Source organism: Ricinus communis, chromosome 5, assembly GCF_019578655.1.
Source record: "Ricinus communis isolate WT05 ecotype wild-type chromosome 5, ASM1957865v1, whole genome shotgun sequence".
In the NCBI taxonomy this organism is placed as follows: Eukaryota; Viridiplantae; Streptophyta; class Magnoliopsida; order Malpighiales; family Euphorbiaceae; genus Ricinus; species Ricinus communis.
Window position 1 is genome coordinate 17459062 of NC_063260.1, and position 21875 is coordinate 17480936.

Below are 21875 nucleotides of genomic sequence, written 5' to 3' on the forward strand. Positions count from 1 at the left end.
GTCCAGGTCATATTTAATTTTAGATAAATTATTCCGTTGGTGCTGAATCTTTGCCACTTATATCGAAATAGTACCAATTTTTCAATTTATTTCTTTTTAGTATCATATCTATTATTTATGTAGTACTTATTGGGATTTCCATTATTTTTTATTAAAATGATAATTAGTGTCATGCTTAGGTAAATTTTTGGTTGCCACGTCAGCAAAAAATCAGCGGAATCCTAATGAGTACTAATGTTATAAAAAATATAAGGTAATAACAATATAATTTATTTTAAGTAAGGACCTAAATAATAGTGTTGGAGGATTGTACTAGCATTAGTCTTTCATTAGTATTTTAGGTGGGTGTTTATATGAGAAGTGTTAGTTATTTCTATATTCAGTGTGGTCCTAAAGATCAGGAGTAACGTGCATTGCAATTTTTCAGGAGTATTGCTTTATGGATGTGTGGAATAGTAGTTCACCTATTGAGTATGTTAGTGGTCTATGCTGACTGTCGAGTATTGGCGAGTTCTTAAACTCGTATAGGGATTCGCCTTTAGGCGAGTCTCTATCAGCTACCATATATTGAAATAAAAATAATGAGTATGGGATTAAAACGAAACAAATTAAAAAATTGGTACCATTTAGATATAAATAGCAGAGTTTAGGTACCAACGGGACAATTTATCGAAAGTCAAGCGTCACATGGACGATGAATGGAGTGTTGATTTGGAGCTCCACTCTCCACGTTATAAAAAATTAGATGAATTTTCAATGGGTACCGTGGGCTTGCAACAAAAAATTAAAGTTTAGTACCAAAAAGAAAAAAAATTAAAGTATTGATATGAATTAAAAATATAGGTCAAAATTTTGGTACCAATTGAGCTATTATGATATGGACCAGCCTAGAAATAAGCATGGGAAGCTTGAAGATGATGGACAAGAGTTGCTAGATCAAGATTGGATAGAGAAAACTAAGGATCTTGAAGAATATAGATATATAAAGCAAGATCAAGTCTAATGGACCAAGGATTGAAAAGCTTTGCCTCAAGACCCTATTACTAGATCAAAAGCTAAGAAGTATCAAGAGGCTTTAACAAAGCATATCCAAGGCTTAGCATTCCACATATGGGCGGACCAAGGAGATTATTTGAGACAAGATAATATAGATCACATCTCTTTTAATATATTATAAGTCCAAGTTCAAGATGGGCTAGTTCTACAAGCCACACTTGGGCTTTAATTTAAGCTTATTATTTGGGCCTATTTAGCTTACACTTAAATAAGACCCGTGCGCATGACTTGCTTTTCAATTAGGGTTTTCTTTAGTTGCTATGTGCGACTACCTATTTGTTTTAGCTTAATTAGAGATTGTCTTTAGTTATCTTTTAATTAGGAAGATTATCTCTATGAGATATGTTTTCTAAGCAAGCTAGAATTAGGGTTTTTTTTAGGCTTATAAAGCCTAAAACGAGTTTTTTTTTTTTTGTGGAATTTAACTTTTATCAATAATATTTCAAGTAATTTCCTTTCAAAGTTGTTGCTTTGAACCTTGTTCTCTTGAGTGAATGCAATCAAACTTATCAAAGAAATCGATCTATTCTTTGTGGCGTTCATAGATTGGGTTTAAAGGCCTTAGTTTTCTTTAGGTCCTAATCTAAAGATCATCTCTTTTGATATCTTATTAGCTTTCATTGGACGGGTTTATTGAATTGCTAAGGGATTTTCTAGCTTGTAAATCATGGATTCACATAACCAAAGGATTCATGGTTTCAATCCTTAGACGTTTCTTATCATATCCCAATCTATAAGACTTCTTCTTTTGCAATTTTTCACCTGCATTGTTATTAATGTCTAATTTAAAAATATAGATTTAAAACATATAAGATTTCATTAGAATTTCCATTGAAATCAAATATAATGATTAATTATGAACACTAATTAATGGTATTATACTAATACACTTTTCTATTATTCAATTTGTCCTCTATTTTTCCTCCCTTTAAACGAATAATAATTTATCCATTATGATATATTATATCCAATAGTTGAAAATGATAAGAATCTTCATTATTTTACATTCGAATTTGATAAATCACTGATATATATTTAAATTTTATAAATTTTATTTTATATATAACTCTGTTGGTATAAAAATTTTAAGTTCTATTGTGTTCGATCATTATGACTAATTCTTTCAATTCTTATAAATTTATCCAGAAATACGAATATTTTTATAATTTGAGTCAATTGACAAGACTGACTCAAATTGGCTCACGTATTTTATGTAATATGACATAAAATACACACTAGCATTAGTGTTTGAAGTGTAAAGGATCCACATGACACCTCATGTCTGACCTTGACAATTGAGATTATTATCTTTAACCATAGTTAAATAAGATTTAAGCCTACACACCACAAATAAAATCAAACTTGATTATGCTTTGTCGAATGGTAAATGAGGTGTTTTCTGTGCCCACACATTTATACACTAACATTAATGAGTGTTTTGTATCACGGTATATAAAATACATCAACCAATTTTGACAAATATAATCAATTGGTTAGATTTGTCAAGAATTTTTTTTTTTTTATAAATTTACCAAAATTAAAAAGATTAAATATAATAATCAAAATGCTATAAACTTTGAATTATATATATATATAATTTAAGTTTGATAGCTATGATATGCATAAATAATTGGAGTAGTAATAATCTTACACTTAGATTTTTTAGTTTAGAATGTCTTTGATAGCTCTCAAGTTCCAAACATCCTCTCCCCAAGATTCCTCTTTATCCTCTCCATTCGCTAAACCAAGATCGCCACCCATCACCTCCCATGGCCGGCCGCAGCAGTTGCAGTCCGCTCCCAACCACATCCATTGCTCCTCATAACTCCAGCAAAACGGCCACTCCTCCCACCATTCGGCTGCTCCTTCCCATTTCTCCATCTTTGCACTTTTGATGCCATTTCTTGCATTATCTCCAATCTTAACATGATCAATTTTAGACTTTGAAATCTCAGCAGTCTCGATAATGGGTTCAGGTTTGAGCATAGACACTTCCTGGTCTGTTATGTAATTCCTGATCTTCAACCCAGTGGTGATACATTTATAAAGAGCTTTCAAATTTGATTTATGGCCGTGTTTTCTTGCTCTTGCAATTATTCTTGCCCTTCTTGAGCTGTACTCCTTTTCTTCTATGCTTCTCTTTCTTCTCCTTCCTTCATAAAGTGGACTCACTTTTGCTCTTTTCATTCTTGGATAGAGAGAGGGAGTGAAGGGAGAGTAAGAGTAGAATTTGTCAATGAATGTGCATGAATACTTTGGACTCCAATGCAGGTGTCAAGGATTTGGGAGTGAAAGATTTCTGTTTCAATTTCTAGGGCTTCATTTATATGTGATTCTTGTTTTGGTATATTTCAGTTATAAAAAGTAGAAGCTGCCTTCAATTATGAAATAGACTCCATTGACACTTAAATTATTCGTTTAGTTTTGATCCAAAAAGTCCCGGCCAATTATGATACTACGAGATCCTCATAAGACAAATGTAATATCTGAAAATCCAGCTTAGATTTCGTGAGATGACAGAATCGACAATTTTTTCCTCGAAGAAGATAACAGAATCCATGTTAACTTTCATAAGATATCATGATATGTATGTAAGCATTTAAAAGGAATTATGATTTCTGATACTCCTATAACAATTAATAGGTAATTTATATAAGTATTTGATAAATATTTTTGAATTGTTATTAGTATGCAAAATGACCAATATAAATATAATTATATTTAAATTATAATATAGTAATAAAAACTATAAAGAATAAATATTTATATGAAATAATGTGATTAGAATATACAAGTATAAAAAGATATTATGATACAAAATATATTTTAATTGTGATTGTTAAATAACTTTATATAGTGCTCCATTATGAGAGTGTTGAAGTTTTAATCTATAAAGGTTCTATAGGTTTTGAGTTCTCCCTCAATGGAAGTAGTGAAAAAAAAGAAAAAGAAATTCAATTCCACATTCAAATAATCAGGTTCATCAAATGATACTTATGAAGTTGATATGTAGCTTAATAGCAACCGAATGGATGTTATTCCCGTAGAATTACAATCTACTGCTCTGTCAACATGATTGATCATTATTAGGAATAAATTCTTTTACATGTATTTTTTAATATCTGATACTTATTTTTATCTTTTATATTAAGATTTACTTATTAATCTATATTAATATGATATTTATATCTATTTTTTCAAAAGAAGCTACTGCTTACACCAAGTTAAGCTCATTAGAAGGTCAAGCAGTAGGGCGACTTACTAGTTGGCAAAATTAACATTGCAAATCTTTTTTACATCCTAATTTCTGATTGTTCCAAGCTCTAAGAGTTTGGAGGATATTTTGTACTCAAATGCTTACCAGAAGGCCATTTGATAGAAATCATTTTGCCCTAAAAAGTTCAGATTATCAAATTTAATGTAAAAACGTTTTCATGTGTATATCATGATTGAGAATACAAATTCAAAGTGGTTGATAGTGTCCTAACAGGAAATAATCATCAAATCGCACTATGTGAAAGAACAAACTTTATTTTTTTTAATTGATCAATAATGAAAAATATGGAAATTGATATTCGTTAATGAGAAGTAGATTGTCATGAGGTCTGGTTTCTTTTTCCATTAGTAGAAAGAAGCCCTCAATTCAACTCTCTCTCTACATATATATATATATATGCTAAAGTAAATTAGTGAAATATAGTTTATCATATAAATTAATTGAAATTGAGGATAATATATGTATATATATATATATATATATTCTATCAACATATCTTACTGTACGTGATTCAATTTTTTCCCCTTTTTTTAAGGACTTTTTAAAAGAAAAGAAAGAAAAAGAAAGAATTTCGTTTATATCTTTGTATAAATTTTTAATAGTGATTATTGAGATTGATAATGAATCAATTTATTAATAATGATATTATAAATTTAATTTTTATAGTAATTTAATTTTTAATTATGAAAATTATGAGTTTAATTATTTTAATGTTAACGAATTAACTTGATTAATGCATTTATGAAAATAACAAATCACATTATAGATGTAATTCAAATAGGGATTGTTATTATTATTATTCTAAATTGAGAGAATGAACAAAAACATTTACTTAAAAATTCTTGCATGTTGTATTATTATGATTTATTAAATCATAATTACTTAATTATGTTAATTGGTAATTAATATTTATAATTATTAATTATTTACTAATTTATATTAATCAACTAATAGAATTTAATTAAAGTTAAAATCTTTAATTATTGGATAATAATCTTTAATTAAAATCTTAACTTATTGGAGTATTAAATACCTCACAGAAAGGAGAGTGATATATAAAATTTAATAAAATATAGAACTTTTTTTTCTAAGAAATGATATAAAAAATTATATTAAATATATATTTTAATGAGATTAGTAATTTATATTTAAATAGAATTTATAATTAACAAATAGTTAGAGATTTTATAAATATCTCGCATATTAATTTTTATTTTCAATTATTTTATCATTTGTTAAATAGATAATAACAAGTTTAAATAATAAATTCACATAAAACGTACGCGGAGAAAAAATTAATATATAAAAGTATGAAGAGAAGATAACGAACAAATTTATTGATAGGATCTTATTAATTTTTAAGTTAATTAGATTAATTAGTAATTTATTAATTTAATTTTCTTTTAATAGAAGTCCAGTTCTAGAAATCAACTCTATTAAATTTTCAATTATCAAGTATACTTAAGTCTAGTTCTAAAAACCTATGTTTATTAATACTTCTAATAAAGAGAATTTTATTAAAAAAATATAAATTTATTTATATTTCCTATACTTAATTTATATTAAGTTTTTTTTAAGCAATTAAAAAGATACGTCATTAGAATCAGCCCTTAACAAGGCATCCAATATACAGGACTTGGTAGCCACCTAGCAACTAGGAAGAGCACCTCGCAAAGTGGCCAGGGCTACCCAGTCTGCTACTTTGTTACAACTCCTAGGTACATAATCAATGGAGAAAGCAGGAAACAACAAAAGGCCTTAACTTATAGAATTTACAATTGAGTCAATCTCTTAAGGAGCAGGCCATCTATGCAAAAGCACATTGTAGAGGATGAGATTATCTGATTAAAAAATACAGAACAAAAACTTATAAGTTTTTTAGCCAATTGGACAGCTTCAAAAAATGCATAGGCTTCCGCCATTGGTGGAGATAAGGCTTGTAAAGTCTTGGCACAACCATCAACAAGTTTCCCCGAGGAGTTCCTACAAACAATCCCAACCCTAGCCCTATCGACGCTTTTAGAGAAAGTTGTATCTATGTTGAACTTTAGTTGACCAGTCAATGGCCAAGACCAGCTACTAGACTGAGGGGGATCCAGATGCATTCTCATACCAGAGACCATTTGGGCTTGCTCTTGAATATGTTCTACTTTGTTCACCAGCTTCTGTGCTCTATCAATAACAAATAAAGGGTTAAGGGGCTTGCCTTCAAAAACCACCTTGTTCCTATTTTTTCAAATAACAACAAAGTATGCATAGGATCTCTCAACTGAACAGTAATGAAATGCCACCAGTTTCTAAACGAGGATATAAACTGTAAATTAGGTAGGAAATCCAGATTGGATGAAAGCCATGTAGCTCTAGCATGATCATATAAAAGAATCTTCAATGGTTTCCACGTGGACATGAAAAATCAGACACATGTTTGTTTCGAGGATCCTTCTTTTGAAGAGTTTTTCTACAGTGGAAAGTCAATTGCTACTTGCTCTCCATAAGAAATTTTTTATTTTGGGGAGGAATAGACAATTCCAAATTGACTTCCAAATGCTATTATCCTAAGCCCCTGAGTAAGAAAGATTAGACCTCCCTTCATTTAGATCAAAGCTGTTACATACAAGTGGTAGGCATATTTAAGCTTAGAAACCCTTTGCTATCAAAATGCTATACAGGTCTATCATTAAGAGAATGAGGGCCAATAGGATACACTTGATAGCTTTAACTTCATGATCAAAGAACATTACCTATATTAAGCATGAACCCTTGTAGTAGGTATTCCCTGACAACCAACATATTGGATCACACCCATGAGGGTCTCTGACCTTTACTTACCTACTAATAGGATTGTAAGGGGAAGTATAGTGCCTCCATCAGCTGGGGCCATAGCGCAAATAGGCTAACAATCAGCTTCCATGCTTGTTTGCACAATAAGGCTAAATTGAATTTCTCCATGTCCCGAAACCCAAACCACCTTTAGATTTAGATCTAGACATCACTTCCTGCCTCTCTAGCCTAAGAAACCATTTATCCACCTTCTGACCCCCCCCCCCCTAAAAGGAACTGATATAATCATTGAGCCTTCTACGGATACTGTTTGGGAATTTGAAACAACCTATACAGTAAGTTGGTATGGCTGAGATAAAAGACTTAATCATGACTTATCTGCCAGCATAGGACAAAAGCGATCTCTTCCATGCCTGGCACTTACTAATAACCCTGTCTAGAACAAATTTAAGGGCCTGAGATTTTGAACTCCCCTAAACTAATGGGAGCCCTAGATATTTGTCAGAACCCTCATTTGACTTATGCCCAACAAACCATAAATATCCTCTCTATCCTTGTAGTTAATTTTTGAGTTAAAAAATATTGAGGATTTTAGAGCGTTAATGTGCTAACCCAAAGATTCTGTATATTTTTGAAGAACCTCAGCTTCTTGAGTGGTGGCTTGACCCATTAGCAAAGTATCATTTGCAAAAAGCAAGTGGGTTAAAGGCATACATCGTCTGGTAAGTTACAATCCCTTGAGGAAACCTTTATTAGCAGACTGTTGCAAGGTGTAAGACAAAGCATTTGACACTATGATGAATAGATAGGGCGATAAAGGATCCTCTTGCCTGAGACCCCGTGATGCTTAAGAGATTAGGTGGGGGAGCCATTAATGATGACCGAGTAGGAGACAGTTGTGACACACTGCATTATCATATGAGTGACCTACTCAGAAAAATATATCTTTTGAAGAACAGCTTTCAAGAAGACCTAGTCAACCTTGTCATAAGCCTTGTGCATATCCAATTTGACAGCCATACCTTTAAAACCTTTGTTTCTATTCATTTTAAGACTATGAAAAACCTTATGAGCTACCAGGGTATTGTCATGAATGTCTTTCCCGAGAACAAAGGCAACTTGGAAGAAACTTATAAAGGAGGCTAAATAAGGTCTGAGTCAACTAATTATTATCTTCGAGATAATTTTGTACGAGAAATTACAAAGACTGATGGGCCTAAATTAGGAAACATGTTTCGGGTTTCTTACTTTAGGGGTCATAGCAATATTTGTCTTGTTCCATTCTTTAAGCATAAAATAAAAAAAGAGAAAAAAGCCTTAATGGCTCTACACATACTGATGTGAACCTTTGCAACTTGTGACAAGACCTAACACGTAGAATTTGAATAAGATTCCCAAGAAAGTTAAATCTGAACTTTGATGACTTTGACCTAAAGATAACTTGTATTGAACCTTAGTATAAGAAAGATTGTTGATGCCACACTCAAAAAAGGTAGAAGGTGAGTAATAAGTCGATGTTGAACGCCATAATAACAAGTTCTTGATAAGTTCAAAGTTCTTCCAAAGAACTAAGCAAGAATAATTCTCACAAATATGTTTAACTCAAAATATTCATTCACCTAAAATAATATGGTTACACTTAGTTTATATAGTGAATGAAATAGATCTAATTCCTAAATAGCATAATGGAAATAAACTAATCAGGAATTATCTAAAAAATATGCCAAATAAAAGTTTCATAAATAATACAATAAGGAATAATCAATCTTTACTAAATAAGAATTCACTAAACAATCAAGAAAAACTTTCTAAACAATAAAATATGCAGCTCCTTCCTTATTTCCTAATAAAGAACACTCCAATTTGGCAAAAAGAGGAAGCTAAAACGTGCTGTCATGCTTCCTATTTGATTTAGCACGTCCCTTTAGCTAAATAGGAAGCCAAAGTGGTGTTTCTATTATTCCCTCTTTAAGTATTAAGCTCTCCCCTTGTGCACATATATTTAGCCCATGCTTGGTTTTATTAAGTCCATCATATTGAATTAAATTAATAAGGCTATGAGCCTTAATTAAATCTAAATCTCCATGGATTAATATATCCTTAGCCCAAATCTCTTGAATGAGTCCATTAAGAGCTTTTTTCGTGCGTTTGGCCTTAGATCTTGTAATTGGCCAATTTGAATGTGTAAAGGATCCCTTGAGCTTGGTGTAGGCTTTGGCCCTATGTTTATGCTTGGATCATGACTTGAGTCTTGAAGCTTAGTATTGTGATTCGCATCATTTCCTTTCTCCTCAAAAGGATTCATTCTCGAATCTTCACCTGCAACAAAAGGAGATAAATCAGCGATATTAAAATAAGCACTTACATTATACTCACCGGTAAGTTAAGCTTGTAGGCGTTATCATTAATCCTTTCAATCACTTGAAAAGGACCATCTCCCCTTAGAAGCAACTTGGAATATCGTTGGACACGAAATCTTTCCTTTCTTATATGCACCCATGCCCAATCTCCCGGCTCAAAGACCACCTTTTTCCGCCCCTTATTGGCTTGATTAACATATTGTTCGGTGCTGTTCTCAATGTTGAATCGCACCTTAGTATGTAGATCATTCACAAAATCTGTCTTTTTCTTTGCATCAAAATCAACACGCTTATCAAGTGGTTAAGGAGATAAATCTAAAGGAATAAGTGGATTAAAACCATACACAATTTCAAAGGGTGAAAATTTAGTGGCCGAATGGACACTTCTATTGTATGCAAACTCAACATATGGCAAACAATCTTCCCATGTTTTAAGATTTTTTTGAATAATGGCACGTAATAAAGTAGATAAAGTTCTATTTACTATTTTTATTTGACCATCAGTTTGTGGGTGACAAGTAGTAAAAAACTAAAGTTTAGTACCTAATTTATACCACAAGGTCTTCCAAAAGTAACTCAAGAACTTTGCATCCCTATCACTCACAATAGTTCTAGGCATTTCCATGTATGCGCCCAATTTCATTAAAGAACAAATTAGCTATATATGATGCATAGTCAGTTTTATGACATGGTATGAAATGCACCATCTTAGAAAACCTATCAAAAACCATATATATAGGATCGTTACCCCTTTTAGTCCTAGGCAAACCTAATACAAAGTCCATGAAAATATCAACCCAAGTTTCACTACGGATAAGCAAAGGAGTATCATCACGATGGGCCGTGGACCCATGACTAGGAATGGGTAAGCTTAAGGCCACCGAAACCCGTAGTAAGCCTGACACTCACTGATTTAAACAAATCTCATCTCAAATTAATATTATTAAAACCACAAATTATCTTAATAGCTACACTTTACAAAAATTACTTCGGTCTACCAGAAAAACTAGGCGAGACCCGAAGCTCAGAAAATTTACAACTGATACATCTACTATTTACTACTGCGGAGAATCTAAGATTTACCAATTTACATACCAAATCAAATACATCACCCGATGATGAAGGAGTCAGTTATCAATAAGAGTCGCAGGAGAACTAACGAATCCGAAAATAAGAAAATGAGGACCGGTCTAGAGTGAGTTAAAATCAAATAATCTAGGGACTATTGCTTCTTCTCGGAAAACATAGATTATTCAAATCGATATCAAACCATACTATAATCATACCCTACTATTTCCTTCACATAAAATATTAATCATTCGAATCAAAATATCAACCATGCACGTAAATACAATCCATATTATAATCATACCATAATAAATAAATAAATGAATAAATAAAAATATATTTTTACTTTTACGGGACGAGTGGCTCAAGAGAACCCTAACCCCAATTCTAATAGCCTTTCGGCTCTCTTAATCCAACAGTCCAAGCCCGGAGAGCAAGCTCGATCGGGGTCCTTACCTCCGTGAACACTTGAATTCCAAATAAGCCAGAGAGCATTGCTCGATCGGGGACCTTAACTCCGGCAATCAATCGAACTCGACCCGGAGAGCAAGCTCGATCAGGCGGTATAAATCCATAATAACCTTATATCCATGATCATTACCGGTATGACGCGTCCCGATGTAACCCATCAAAGTGGCATGTTCTACAAGCCACGTTTCCCAAGACACAATCATCCATTTAATAAATATTGTATAATGAAGTCATTCAACCATATCAAATTAATGATTAACAATTAAGAGTAAAACATCGTTTCAGTGGAAAATCGATGATATTTGGAATTATTATAACATTACTATAATAATACTCATATTATCTTCAATAATTAATAATCCAAGAAATTAATTACGTTGAGATATTAGTAACCATGTTAAACATAAACTTCCAAAATAGCATATTAAAATCGGACTTAGCAATAGTGCAATGATTAAATGACTTTAACTCACAGGATTGGGCGACCTCCTAGCTCTCTCGGTGCCTCGGTAGGAGCGAGCAGACATGATCATCTAATCACGGAAAACAATTTATCAATACGCTGAGACAATCGATCATTAATCCTAGGTCTAGACTCTTAGGACTGACTGTCTAAGAATCTCGACTCGGGAGAATTCTACCGAAAATCCAGCAGAACCTCCCCTACAACACGAACATTACCCCCCGTAAAAACGGGTCCAGGACCTGCCAGAAAAACACTCCAAATATCCAACAATTTAAACAACGGGAGTCGAGTCCCCAAACTTCACTATTTCCCGACCCCGCCACACAGCACAAAATACGAGGCAGGCAAACTGACAGACAATTATTTTTGACTCACAAAAATCATCAAATACTCAATATAAACCATTAGGCACAATTAAACCAAGAATTTCTAAAATTAACGGGCCAAAGATAATTACCGAGACGCCGATCGCCGGCCGACTCTCCACGGAGTCCGATCGACGATCCGAACACACCATCGGACTCACAACGACGCTACCGATGACGATCCCCGCCCGATTTTCCGATCCGACACCCGACCATCCGGAGAGATTTGCGAACGATCACGGCCGTCGATTTGCAAACGAAGCCCGATCGCCAAGAAATCGGGTGCCATCGCGAAGCTTGAGATGAGGAGAGTCGGGATATGTCCTCCGATCATCCATCCTCCGGCCGGAGCTCGCCGGAAAAGCCCAAAAACGCGGCTGCCCCCTACTTTCTCTCTCCACCGGATCTTCCGTCTCCCGGCCACCACAAAGGCCGCCACGCTAAAAGAAAGCTCTCGCCCCAGAGGAGCCGATCGCCACCCAACTCCGCCAGCCGGAACGGCTTGAACACGCCTTGCCCGCCAACAAGACGCCTCCGTCGACCGCTCCACGCCCGACGGCCGCCACGCCGACGCCGCCTTCCTCCCCTTCTTCTACCATCGCCCTCTCTCTCTCTCTCCCGATCTACTTTCTCTCCCCCCGATTTCTTTCCCTTCAATACTCGAGCATTTGACCCCTGAACTTTTCTTTATTACAATTTAGTTCCTCAACTTTCTTAATTACTTACAATTTCATCCTGCAGAATTCCAATTTGACCCCCAAACTTCTTTTTAGCCTTTCAATTAAGCCCTTAACTATTTAATTTGGGCCAAAACCGAATTATTGAAAATACATAATTACAAAAATACCCCTGACCGAGCATATTTATTTACGAAAATACCAAACTCACAAATTTCCATTAAAACCCCATAAAAATAACATTATACTTTTAATCCTTATTCCAAAATAATCCTCCAATTAAATCCTACACACAATTAAATTAAATAATCAATTTCCAACTCAAAATTTAATACTACTAATCAATTATAATACCAATTTTCTCAAAATTCTTTTATAAAAACATCCCTTACAATTTCTATCATAATTTTCCAATATATAATTTTATTTATATAAATATGCATTTGGGAAAATTTGAATAACCAAAATATAATCATTTCTCAAATAGTTTACTTGAATAAAAATAAAGCTAAAATTAACTTAACTAAAAACTCATTATTAAATATATAAAAAATTCGGTGTTACATTAGAAAGTAGATCGGAGAGAGAGAGAGGCGATGGTCAAGAAGAAGGGAGGAAGGCGGCGGCGTCGTCGGTGGCGACCGTCGGGGGCGTGGAGGCCGGTCGACGGAGGCGGCCGGCGGCAGCGGCAGCAGCCCGGCGAAGAGCGGCGGCGGCGGCTTCCAAGCGTTTCCGGCGTTGTTGGCGGCCGAGTTGGGTGGCGATCGGCTCTCTGGCGAGAGCTTTCTTTTGGCGGCGACGCTGGTGGCGGAGACGGAAGATCCGGTGGAGAGAGAAAGTAGGGGCAGCCGCGTTTTGGGCTTTTCCGGCGAGCTCCGGCCGGAGGATGGATGATCGGAGGACATATCCCGACTCTCCTCATCTCAAGCTTCGCGATGGCACTAGCCAGGCGATCGGGCTTCGTTTGCAAATCGACGGCCGTGATCGTCAGAATCTCTCCCGGATGGTCGGGTGTCGATCAGAAAATCGGAAGGTGGATCGCCACGCTGTCAGAGTCCGATGGTGTGTTCGGATCGTCGATCGGACTGAAGTAGTCGACCGAGCGATCGAGCGCCCTGTAATTATCTTTGGCCCGTTAATTTTAGAAATTCTTGGTTTAATTGTGTCTAATGGTTTATATTGAGTATTTGATGATTTTGTGAGTCAAAATAATTGTCCGCCGCTTGCCTCATTTGCATGGCCTGGAAATAGTGAAGTTCGGGGACTCGACTCCCGTTGTTTAAATTGTTGGATATTTGGAGTGTTTTTCCGGCAGTCCCGGACCCGCTTTTACGGGGGGTAATGTTCGTGTTGTAGGGGAGGTTCACGGATTTCGGTAGAATTCTCCGAGTCGAGATTCTTAAATTCTGTGAGTCTAGACCTAGGATTAATGATCGATTGTCTCGGTATTGATAAATTGTTTTCCGTGATTAGATGATCTGTCTGTTCGGCTCGCCCTACCGAGGCACCGAGCTAGGAGGTCGCCCCAATCCCGTGAGTTAAAGTCATTTAATCATTGCACTATTGCTAAGTCTGATTTTAATATGCTATTTTGGAAGTTTATGTTTAACATGGTTACTAATATCTCAACGTAATTAATTTTAATCGGATTATTAATTATTGAAGATAATATGAGTATTATTATAGTAATGTTATAATAATTCCAAATATCATCAGTTTTCCACCTGAGCTGCCTGATGTTTTACTCTTAATTGTTAATCATTAATTTGATATGGTTGAATGACTTCATTATACAATATTTATTAAATGGATGATTGTGTCTTGGGAAACGTGGCTTGTAGAACATGCCGCCTGATGGGTTACATCAGGACCGCGTGCGCACCGGTAATGATCATGGATATAAGGTTATTATGGATTTGTCTGCCCTGATCGAGCTTGCTCTCCGGGTCGAGTTCGCTTGATCACGGAGTTAAGGTCCCCGATCGAGCAATGCTCTCTGGGCGCCGGCTTATTTGGAATTCAAGTGTTCAGGCTGGAGGTAAGGACCCTGATCGAGCTTGCTCTCTGGGCGCCAGACCTGTTGGATTAAGAGAGCCGAAAGGCTATTAGAATTTGGGGTTAGGGTTCTACTGAGCCACTCGTCCCGTAAAAGTAAAAATATATTTTTATTTATTAATTTATTTATTTATTATGGTATGATTATAATATGGATTGTATTTACGTGCATGGTTGATATTTTGATTCGAATGATTAATATTTTATGTGAAGGAATCAGTAGGGTATGATTATAGTATGGTTTGATATACTGATTTGAATAATCTATGTTTTCTGAGAAGAAGCAATAGTCCCTAGATTATTTGATTTTAACTCACTCTAGACCCGATCTCATTTTTTGATTCGTGATCGTTAGTTCTCCGCGACTCTTATTCAAAGAATCCGACTCCTTCATCATCGGGTGATGTATTTGATTTGGTATGTAAATTGGTAAATCTTAGATTCTCCGCAGTAGTAAATAGTAGATGTATCAGTTGTAAATTTTCTGAGCTTCGGGTCTCGCCTAGTTTTTCTGGTAGACCGAAGTAATTTTTGTAAAGTGTAGCTATTAAGATAATTTGTGGTTTTAATAATATTAATTTGAGATGAGATTTGTTTAAATCGTTGAGTGTCAGCTTACTACCGGTGGCCTTAAGCTTACCCATTCCTAGCGGTGGGTCGTGACATATACAAACCATAAGACTTAACTTTAGACTTAGCATGTTTACATGTAACATATCTTTCACAAATACGCATAACATCACATTTCATATTAGGACAAAAGAAGTGTTCAATTAAAGTATCATAAGTCTTAGTGATCCCAAAATGCCCCATCAACTCGCCCCCACGGGCTTCTTTCACAAGCAACCCACGCAAAGAAGAATTAGGCACACATAGTTTGTTATCTTTAAACAAAAATGCATCATGCCTATAGAACTTTCCAAAAGCTACTTTCTCACAAGCATTGAACACATTACCAAAATCAGTATCGTCAACATACAAATCTTTAATGTATTCAAATAACAACAATTATGTATCTAAAGTAGAAAGTAGTGCATACCTACGTGATAAAGCATATGCAACCATATTTTCCTTCCCTTGCTTGTACCTGATCATATAAGGAAACATTTCAATGAATTCAACCGACTCAGCATGCCGCCTATTTAGCTTGTGTTGGCCCTTAAGATGCTTCAATGATTCATGATCCATATGAATCACAAACTCTTTGGGCCACAAATAATGTTGTCAAGTCTCTAAGGCATGCACCAAAGCATAAAGCTCCTTGTTATATGTGGGATAATTCAAGGTTGCCCCATTAAGCTTTTCGCTAAAGAAAGTGATTGGCCTCGTTTCCTATATAAGAACAGCTCCAATACCTATTCCTGAAGCATCACGTTCAATCTCAAAAGTTTTTGTAAAGTTAGGTAAAACAAGAACAGGTGCAGAAGACAACTTATCCTTACTCAAATGGAAAGCTTTTTCTTACTCATCACCCCACTTAAACCCAACACTTTGTTTGATAACTTTAGTGAGAGTGGCGGCTAATGTACTAAAGTCCTTAACAATCTTCTATAGAAAGCAGACCATAAAAACTCCTCATATCCCCAACTCCCTTAGGTGTCTGCCATTCCTTGATGGCTTTCACCTTTTCCACATCAACTTCAATCCCCTTAGCACTAACAATATAAAAAAGAAACACAAGTTTGTCCGTGCAAAAGGTACACCTTTTGAGATGGGCATAGAGCTTTTCGGCTCTCAAAACATGCAAAATAAGTCACAAATATTCAACATGTTCATGCAAAGTATGACTAAAAACCAAAATATTCTCAAAATAAACAACAATAAATTTTCCAATAAAAGTGCACAAACATAGTTCATAAGTTTCATGAATGTACTAGATGCATTAGTTAATCCAAAAGGCATAACTAACGACTCATATAACCCATATTTTGTTTTGAATATCGTTTTCCATTCGTCCTCTTCCTTCATACGGATTTGATGATATCCACTATTTAAGTCTATCTTAAAAAATATATAAGATCCATGCAATTCATCTAACATGTCATTTAGTCTAGGAATGTGATGTCTATACTTTATAATGATATTATTGATAGCTTGGCAATCAACACACATTTTCCAAGATCCATCCTTCTTAGGTACTAGCAACACAGGAACCGCGCATGGACTCATGCTCTCCCTTACGTGCGCCTTGGTCATCAATTCCTCAACTTGCTTTTGAAGTTTCTTTGTCTCCTCGGGATTGCTCATATAGGCTGCACTATTTGGAATTGAAGCTCCAGGTACAAAGTCAATTTGGTGCTCAATTTCCCTAATAGGTGGTAAACCATTAGGCACATCTTTGGGAAACACATCACCAAATTCATGTAACAAGAAAAGAATAGGATTAGGTAGGGAAGAATCAAGATCGTTAGTGCTTAAAAAGGCTTCCTTGTACAAAAGTACAATCATAGGATGATTGGAATAAAAAGCTCTCTTAATTTCACTCTCCCTCGTATAAAAGTTCACTTTTCTCTTTTTATTTTCACTTATACATATACCTTCTTTCTTTTCGCTCTTGATTATTTTCTTTTTTTCGCTCTCCTTCTTTATGCGCATTTAATCATCATACACCTCTTTAGGTGTCAAAGGAACAAGGGTAATAGGTCTTTCATTCATTATAAAAGAATAATGATTAGTGTATCCATCATGAACTACTCTCCTATCATATTGCCAAGGACGCCCTAAAAGAAGATGACCCACATGCATAGGTACGATATCAAATAAGACTTCACCCTTATAACGCCTAATAGAGAAAGATACTAAAATTGGTTTAGTCACCTTAATCTCTCCACAATAATTTAGCCATTACAATTTGTAAGGTCTAAGATGTGCTAAAGTAGACAAACTAAGCTTTTCAACTAACTCAACACTAGCAACATTTATACAACTAACCTCATTAATACATACTACATACTTTGTTATTTACATAGCATAGAGTATAAAAGATAGTATCACGTTGTACCACATCTATTTTAGCATGTGCACTCAAGGCTCTTCATGCCACCATCTCTCCACTTACGGGCATCTCAATATCACTTGAATCCTCAAGTTGTAGCATATTTTTCTCTTCCTCATTTTCGATCTCCACTCCACCATCATCCTTCAAGATCAAGGCTTTTTTGCTAGGACATTGAGAAGCTATGTGTCCTATCCTTAAGCACCGAAAGTATTTGATGTCCATTGTCCTTGAATTAGGTGTCTCGGCCTTGTTGGGAGTTTTTATAGTGAACTCTTTTGAATCCTTTGGCTTTTCATATCTTCACATTTCTTTTACTTCTTCCTTCCTCCAATTCAGTTTCCATGTGGATGTAGAAGTCGAATTGAATCTGTTGGAGTTGTTTCGATTCTTGATTGCCTCTCCACTTTAGTGGCCATATGTACCATATCTTCAAGTTCCACATAATGGTGCAATTCAATCCCATCAACAATATTTCGGTTTAAACCATGTAAAAATCGAGTCATAATAGCATCTATATCCTCTTCCACATTAACCTTTATCATGGGTATTTTCATCTCTTTGTGGTAGTCCTCCACACTCTTAGATCCCTGCACAAGACTTTATAATTTCTTATACAATTCTCTATAATAGTGAGAAGGAACAAACCTCTTTTTCGTGACCCTCTTCATCTCCTCCCATGTGGAAATCAACCTTTTATTCCATCTCCTTTAAAGCACAAGTTAGTGCCACCAAACCACAGCATAATCAGTAAACTTAACCACAGGTAGCTTCACCTTCTTCTCTTCGAGATGGTAATGGCAATCAAATACTAGCTCACCCTTCTTTTCCCATTCAAAATAAAGTTCTAGGTCATTTCTGCTTTGAAACGAAGGGATTTTCATTTTGATATTCACCAAGTTTCCATCTTGCCTTCTAGATCCTCTTTCATTTCATCCTCCATAACCTCTCCCATATATGTCCTAATCCAAGTTAGAACCTCGTTCCTTCTCTTCGTAGTCATCCTCATAGTAATCATCATGATATGTATGCCTTGGCCTCCTTTGATTGCTGTTGAAGCGCCTAGGTTGCATTCTTTGAGAATTGGACTCCACTCGCTTAAGTCTTTCATCCATGTTGTCAAACCTTAGATTTAGGCATTCTAAGGTCCCTTTAATTGATTCTATATAGAGTTTGAGATCCATCTCTCGCGGCCCATCATCTAAGATCCCTTTAACTTTGCTTTGGAACATGATTTAAATCTGCCAAATAAGATCAAAACAAAACCTCACCCAGTCCCTTACGTGTTTACACTTAAAAATAGTTAAAACATTCGTATTATACAAATTTTGGCTCTTTCCCTCTTTTGTGCTCACTATTCTTGCCACGTACCACTCTTAATCCTCACTTTTAGTTCTTTAGTTGAACTAACAAACTCAAATCGCAAACAAATCGTGTAGTATTCAAAAGGACAGAATCAACACTCCTAATAGCAATTCTAGAATATGGCGTTTGGAAAAAAAGAATGGACAACAAAAGACAAGTATTTATTTAGGCTAAAAGGTGACAGGTTTCGGTCAAAAGAAATAATACCAATAGATGTGTAATTTTTGAATGTATGAAAAATGTAGAGTGAAAGTAGTATAATTGATCAAGAAAACAACTTATGTCGAATGCTAAAAATAATTGTAAACAAACTTGATTTGGCTAAGTGTGTGCCTTTTCTCTTCTTTTGAGTTTTTTTTTTCTACTTTTATTTCTTTTCTTTCTTTTTTTTTTCTTTTTTTTTCTATATTTCAATAAGAACACACAAAAAGCAACAAAATTAAAACTTAAGCAAAAAAAACAACTTTAGGATAGAAATTTGTTTGAGCAAACTTTTGATCTTGAAGAAGATATTAAGAAATTTCGGCTATGGTAAAAAATGAAGGAAAAGGTAGGAGAAACAAATAAACAAAATAAAACAATAAAGTAAAGAATAGATAGAACAGATTTAGAGATGCTCTAAGACCAAATGATATGAACGTTAGCAACCTGTGACAAGATCCAACATGCAGAATTGGAATAAGATTCCCAAGAAAGCTAAATCTGAACTTTGATGACCTTGACCCAAAGATAACTTGTATTTTGAATCTTGGTATAAGAAAGATTATTGATGTCACACTCAAGAAATATAGACGGTGAATGATAAGTCGATGTTGAACGCCACAAGAACAAGTTCTTAATAAGTTTGAAATTCTCCCAAAGAATCAAGCAAGAATAATTCTCACAAATATGTTTAACTCAAAATATTCATTCACCTCAAATAATGTGGTTACACTTAGTTTATATAGTGAAAGAAATAAATCTAATTCCTAAATGACATAAAGAAAATAAACTAATTAGAAATTATATAAAAGATATGTTAAAATAAAAGTTTCTTAAATAATAGAATAAGGAATGGTCAATCTTTACTAAATAAGAATTGACTAAACAATCAAGTAAAACTTCCTAAACAATGAAATGTGCAGTTGCCTCCTTATTTCCTAATGAAGAACACTTCAATTTGGCAAAAAGAGGAAGCTAAAACCTACTCCCATGCTTCTTATTTGATTTGGCACGTCCTTTTAGCTAAATAGGAAGCTAAAATGATGTTTCCCTTGTTCCCTCTTCAAGTATTAAGCTTTCCCCCTTGTGCACATGTATTCGGCCCATTTTTGGTTTCATTAAGCCCATCATATTGAATTAAATTAATAAGACTAAGAGCCTTAATTAAATCTAACTCTCTATGGGTTAATATATCCTTAGCCCAAATCTCTTGAATAAGTCCATTAAGAGCTTCCTTCATGCGTTTGACCTTAGATCTTGTAATTGGCCCACTTTGAATGTATAACGGATCCCTTGAGCTTAATGTAGGCTTCGGCCCTATGTTTATACTTGGATGATGAGTTGAGTCTTGAAGCTTGATATTGTGATTCGCATCACATACTTTCACCAATAACCTCTCAATTCTTTTAGTAGAAAATACTGTGAAAGCCATCCGGGCTAAGGGCTTTAAAAGGGCCCATACTAAATACTATTGTCTTAATTTCACCATCCCCCATTAGAGCACATAAAGTTGAGTTTAAAAGCCTCGAAACACAGAAGGAGATATAATCAATGATCTCATTATGTAAAGTACCTTGTTATGCTTTGAAGAGATCTTTATAGAACCCAACAATTTCAGCTTTAATCGCTTGGTTATCTTCGACCTATATCCCCTCGTTGTTCTTTAAGTCTAACAATTTGGTTAAATTGTCTTCTTTGGACAACAGTCATGTAGAAAAAATTGGTGTTCCTATCACCCAGTAAAACCCACTTACTCTAGATTTTTGGTACTAAAACAACTCCTCCATCTTCCACATACTACTCAAATCCTGAAGCAAGCTAGATTTCTTTTCCTTATCTCATTCTGTCATGGGGTACCTTCGAATACACTTCAATTGCTCCTTAATTGTTTGGATCACCATTTTTAATTAAGGATACCTCTTTTGTTCTACTTAATAAGCTCCTCCCTCCACTTGTCCAGCGCCTTGCTAGTTGAAACATGTTGGAGGCAAAATACGTGCTCCACCATATCGCTTCAAGAAAAGCCCTGAACTCCTGAATTTTAAGCCACTTAGCTCCAAATCTAAAGCATCTATGCATCTTCCTTGATCTTTATTAAAGGTGATTATCAGAGGCCTATGATCAGACCCAACATAATCACCATGTTAAAAAAAAAAAGAAAAAAGCAAGTTGGAACAATAACCTAAATGAGTTATTGGGAAAAACTTTATCCAGTCTTTGGAGTATACCTCTGTCCCACTCTGGCGATTAGTCCATGTAAATGGGGGCCCTTTATATCCCAAGTCTATCAATTGATAATCATTTACCCATTCCCAACAAATATTTTTCTGACTAGAGTGAACTTGATTCCTTCCCAACTTCTTATAATTAAACAAAATAGAATTAAAATCCCGCATGCAAATCCAAAGGCTCGACGTTGGGCCAGAAGCTCTAATGGCTTCAAACATAGCTCTCTTAGACTCACTATATGGACTACCATATACAAAAGATGCATAAAAAGATTCATTACATTCATCACATATACTCGTATGAATAAAGTTTGGAAAAAATTAGAGAACCTGGAGTTAAATTTTGTCCTTCCACCAAATAGTTAGCCCACCTATACTGCCAACCGGGTCAACATAGAAAGTAACATCAAAATGGGTCTTCCTTCTAATACCTTTCATTCTTTCTCTACTATGCTTAGTCTTCATCAAGAACACAAGCGTTGGTTTTAACTTTCGTAAAAGCTCATTAAG

At 34.9% G+C, this 21875-nt stretch overlaps 1 protein-coding gene across 1 annotated transcript; it reads right to left on the reverse strand.

The window, feature by feature from the left end:
* Positions 1–2718: 2718 nt before the first annotated feature.
* LOC8272343 lies at positions 2719–3321 on the reverse strand. The gene has a single exon (XM_002521185.2). The coding sequence runs from the start codon at positions 3241–3243 to the stop codon at positions 2719–2721; it is 525 nt and encodes a 174-aa protein (XP_002521231.1). The 5' UTR covers positions 3244–3321.
* Between the last annotated feature and the right edge of the window lie 18554 nt (positions 3322–21875).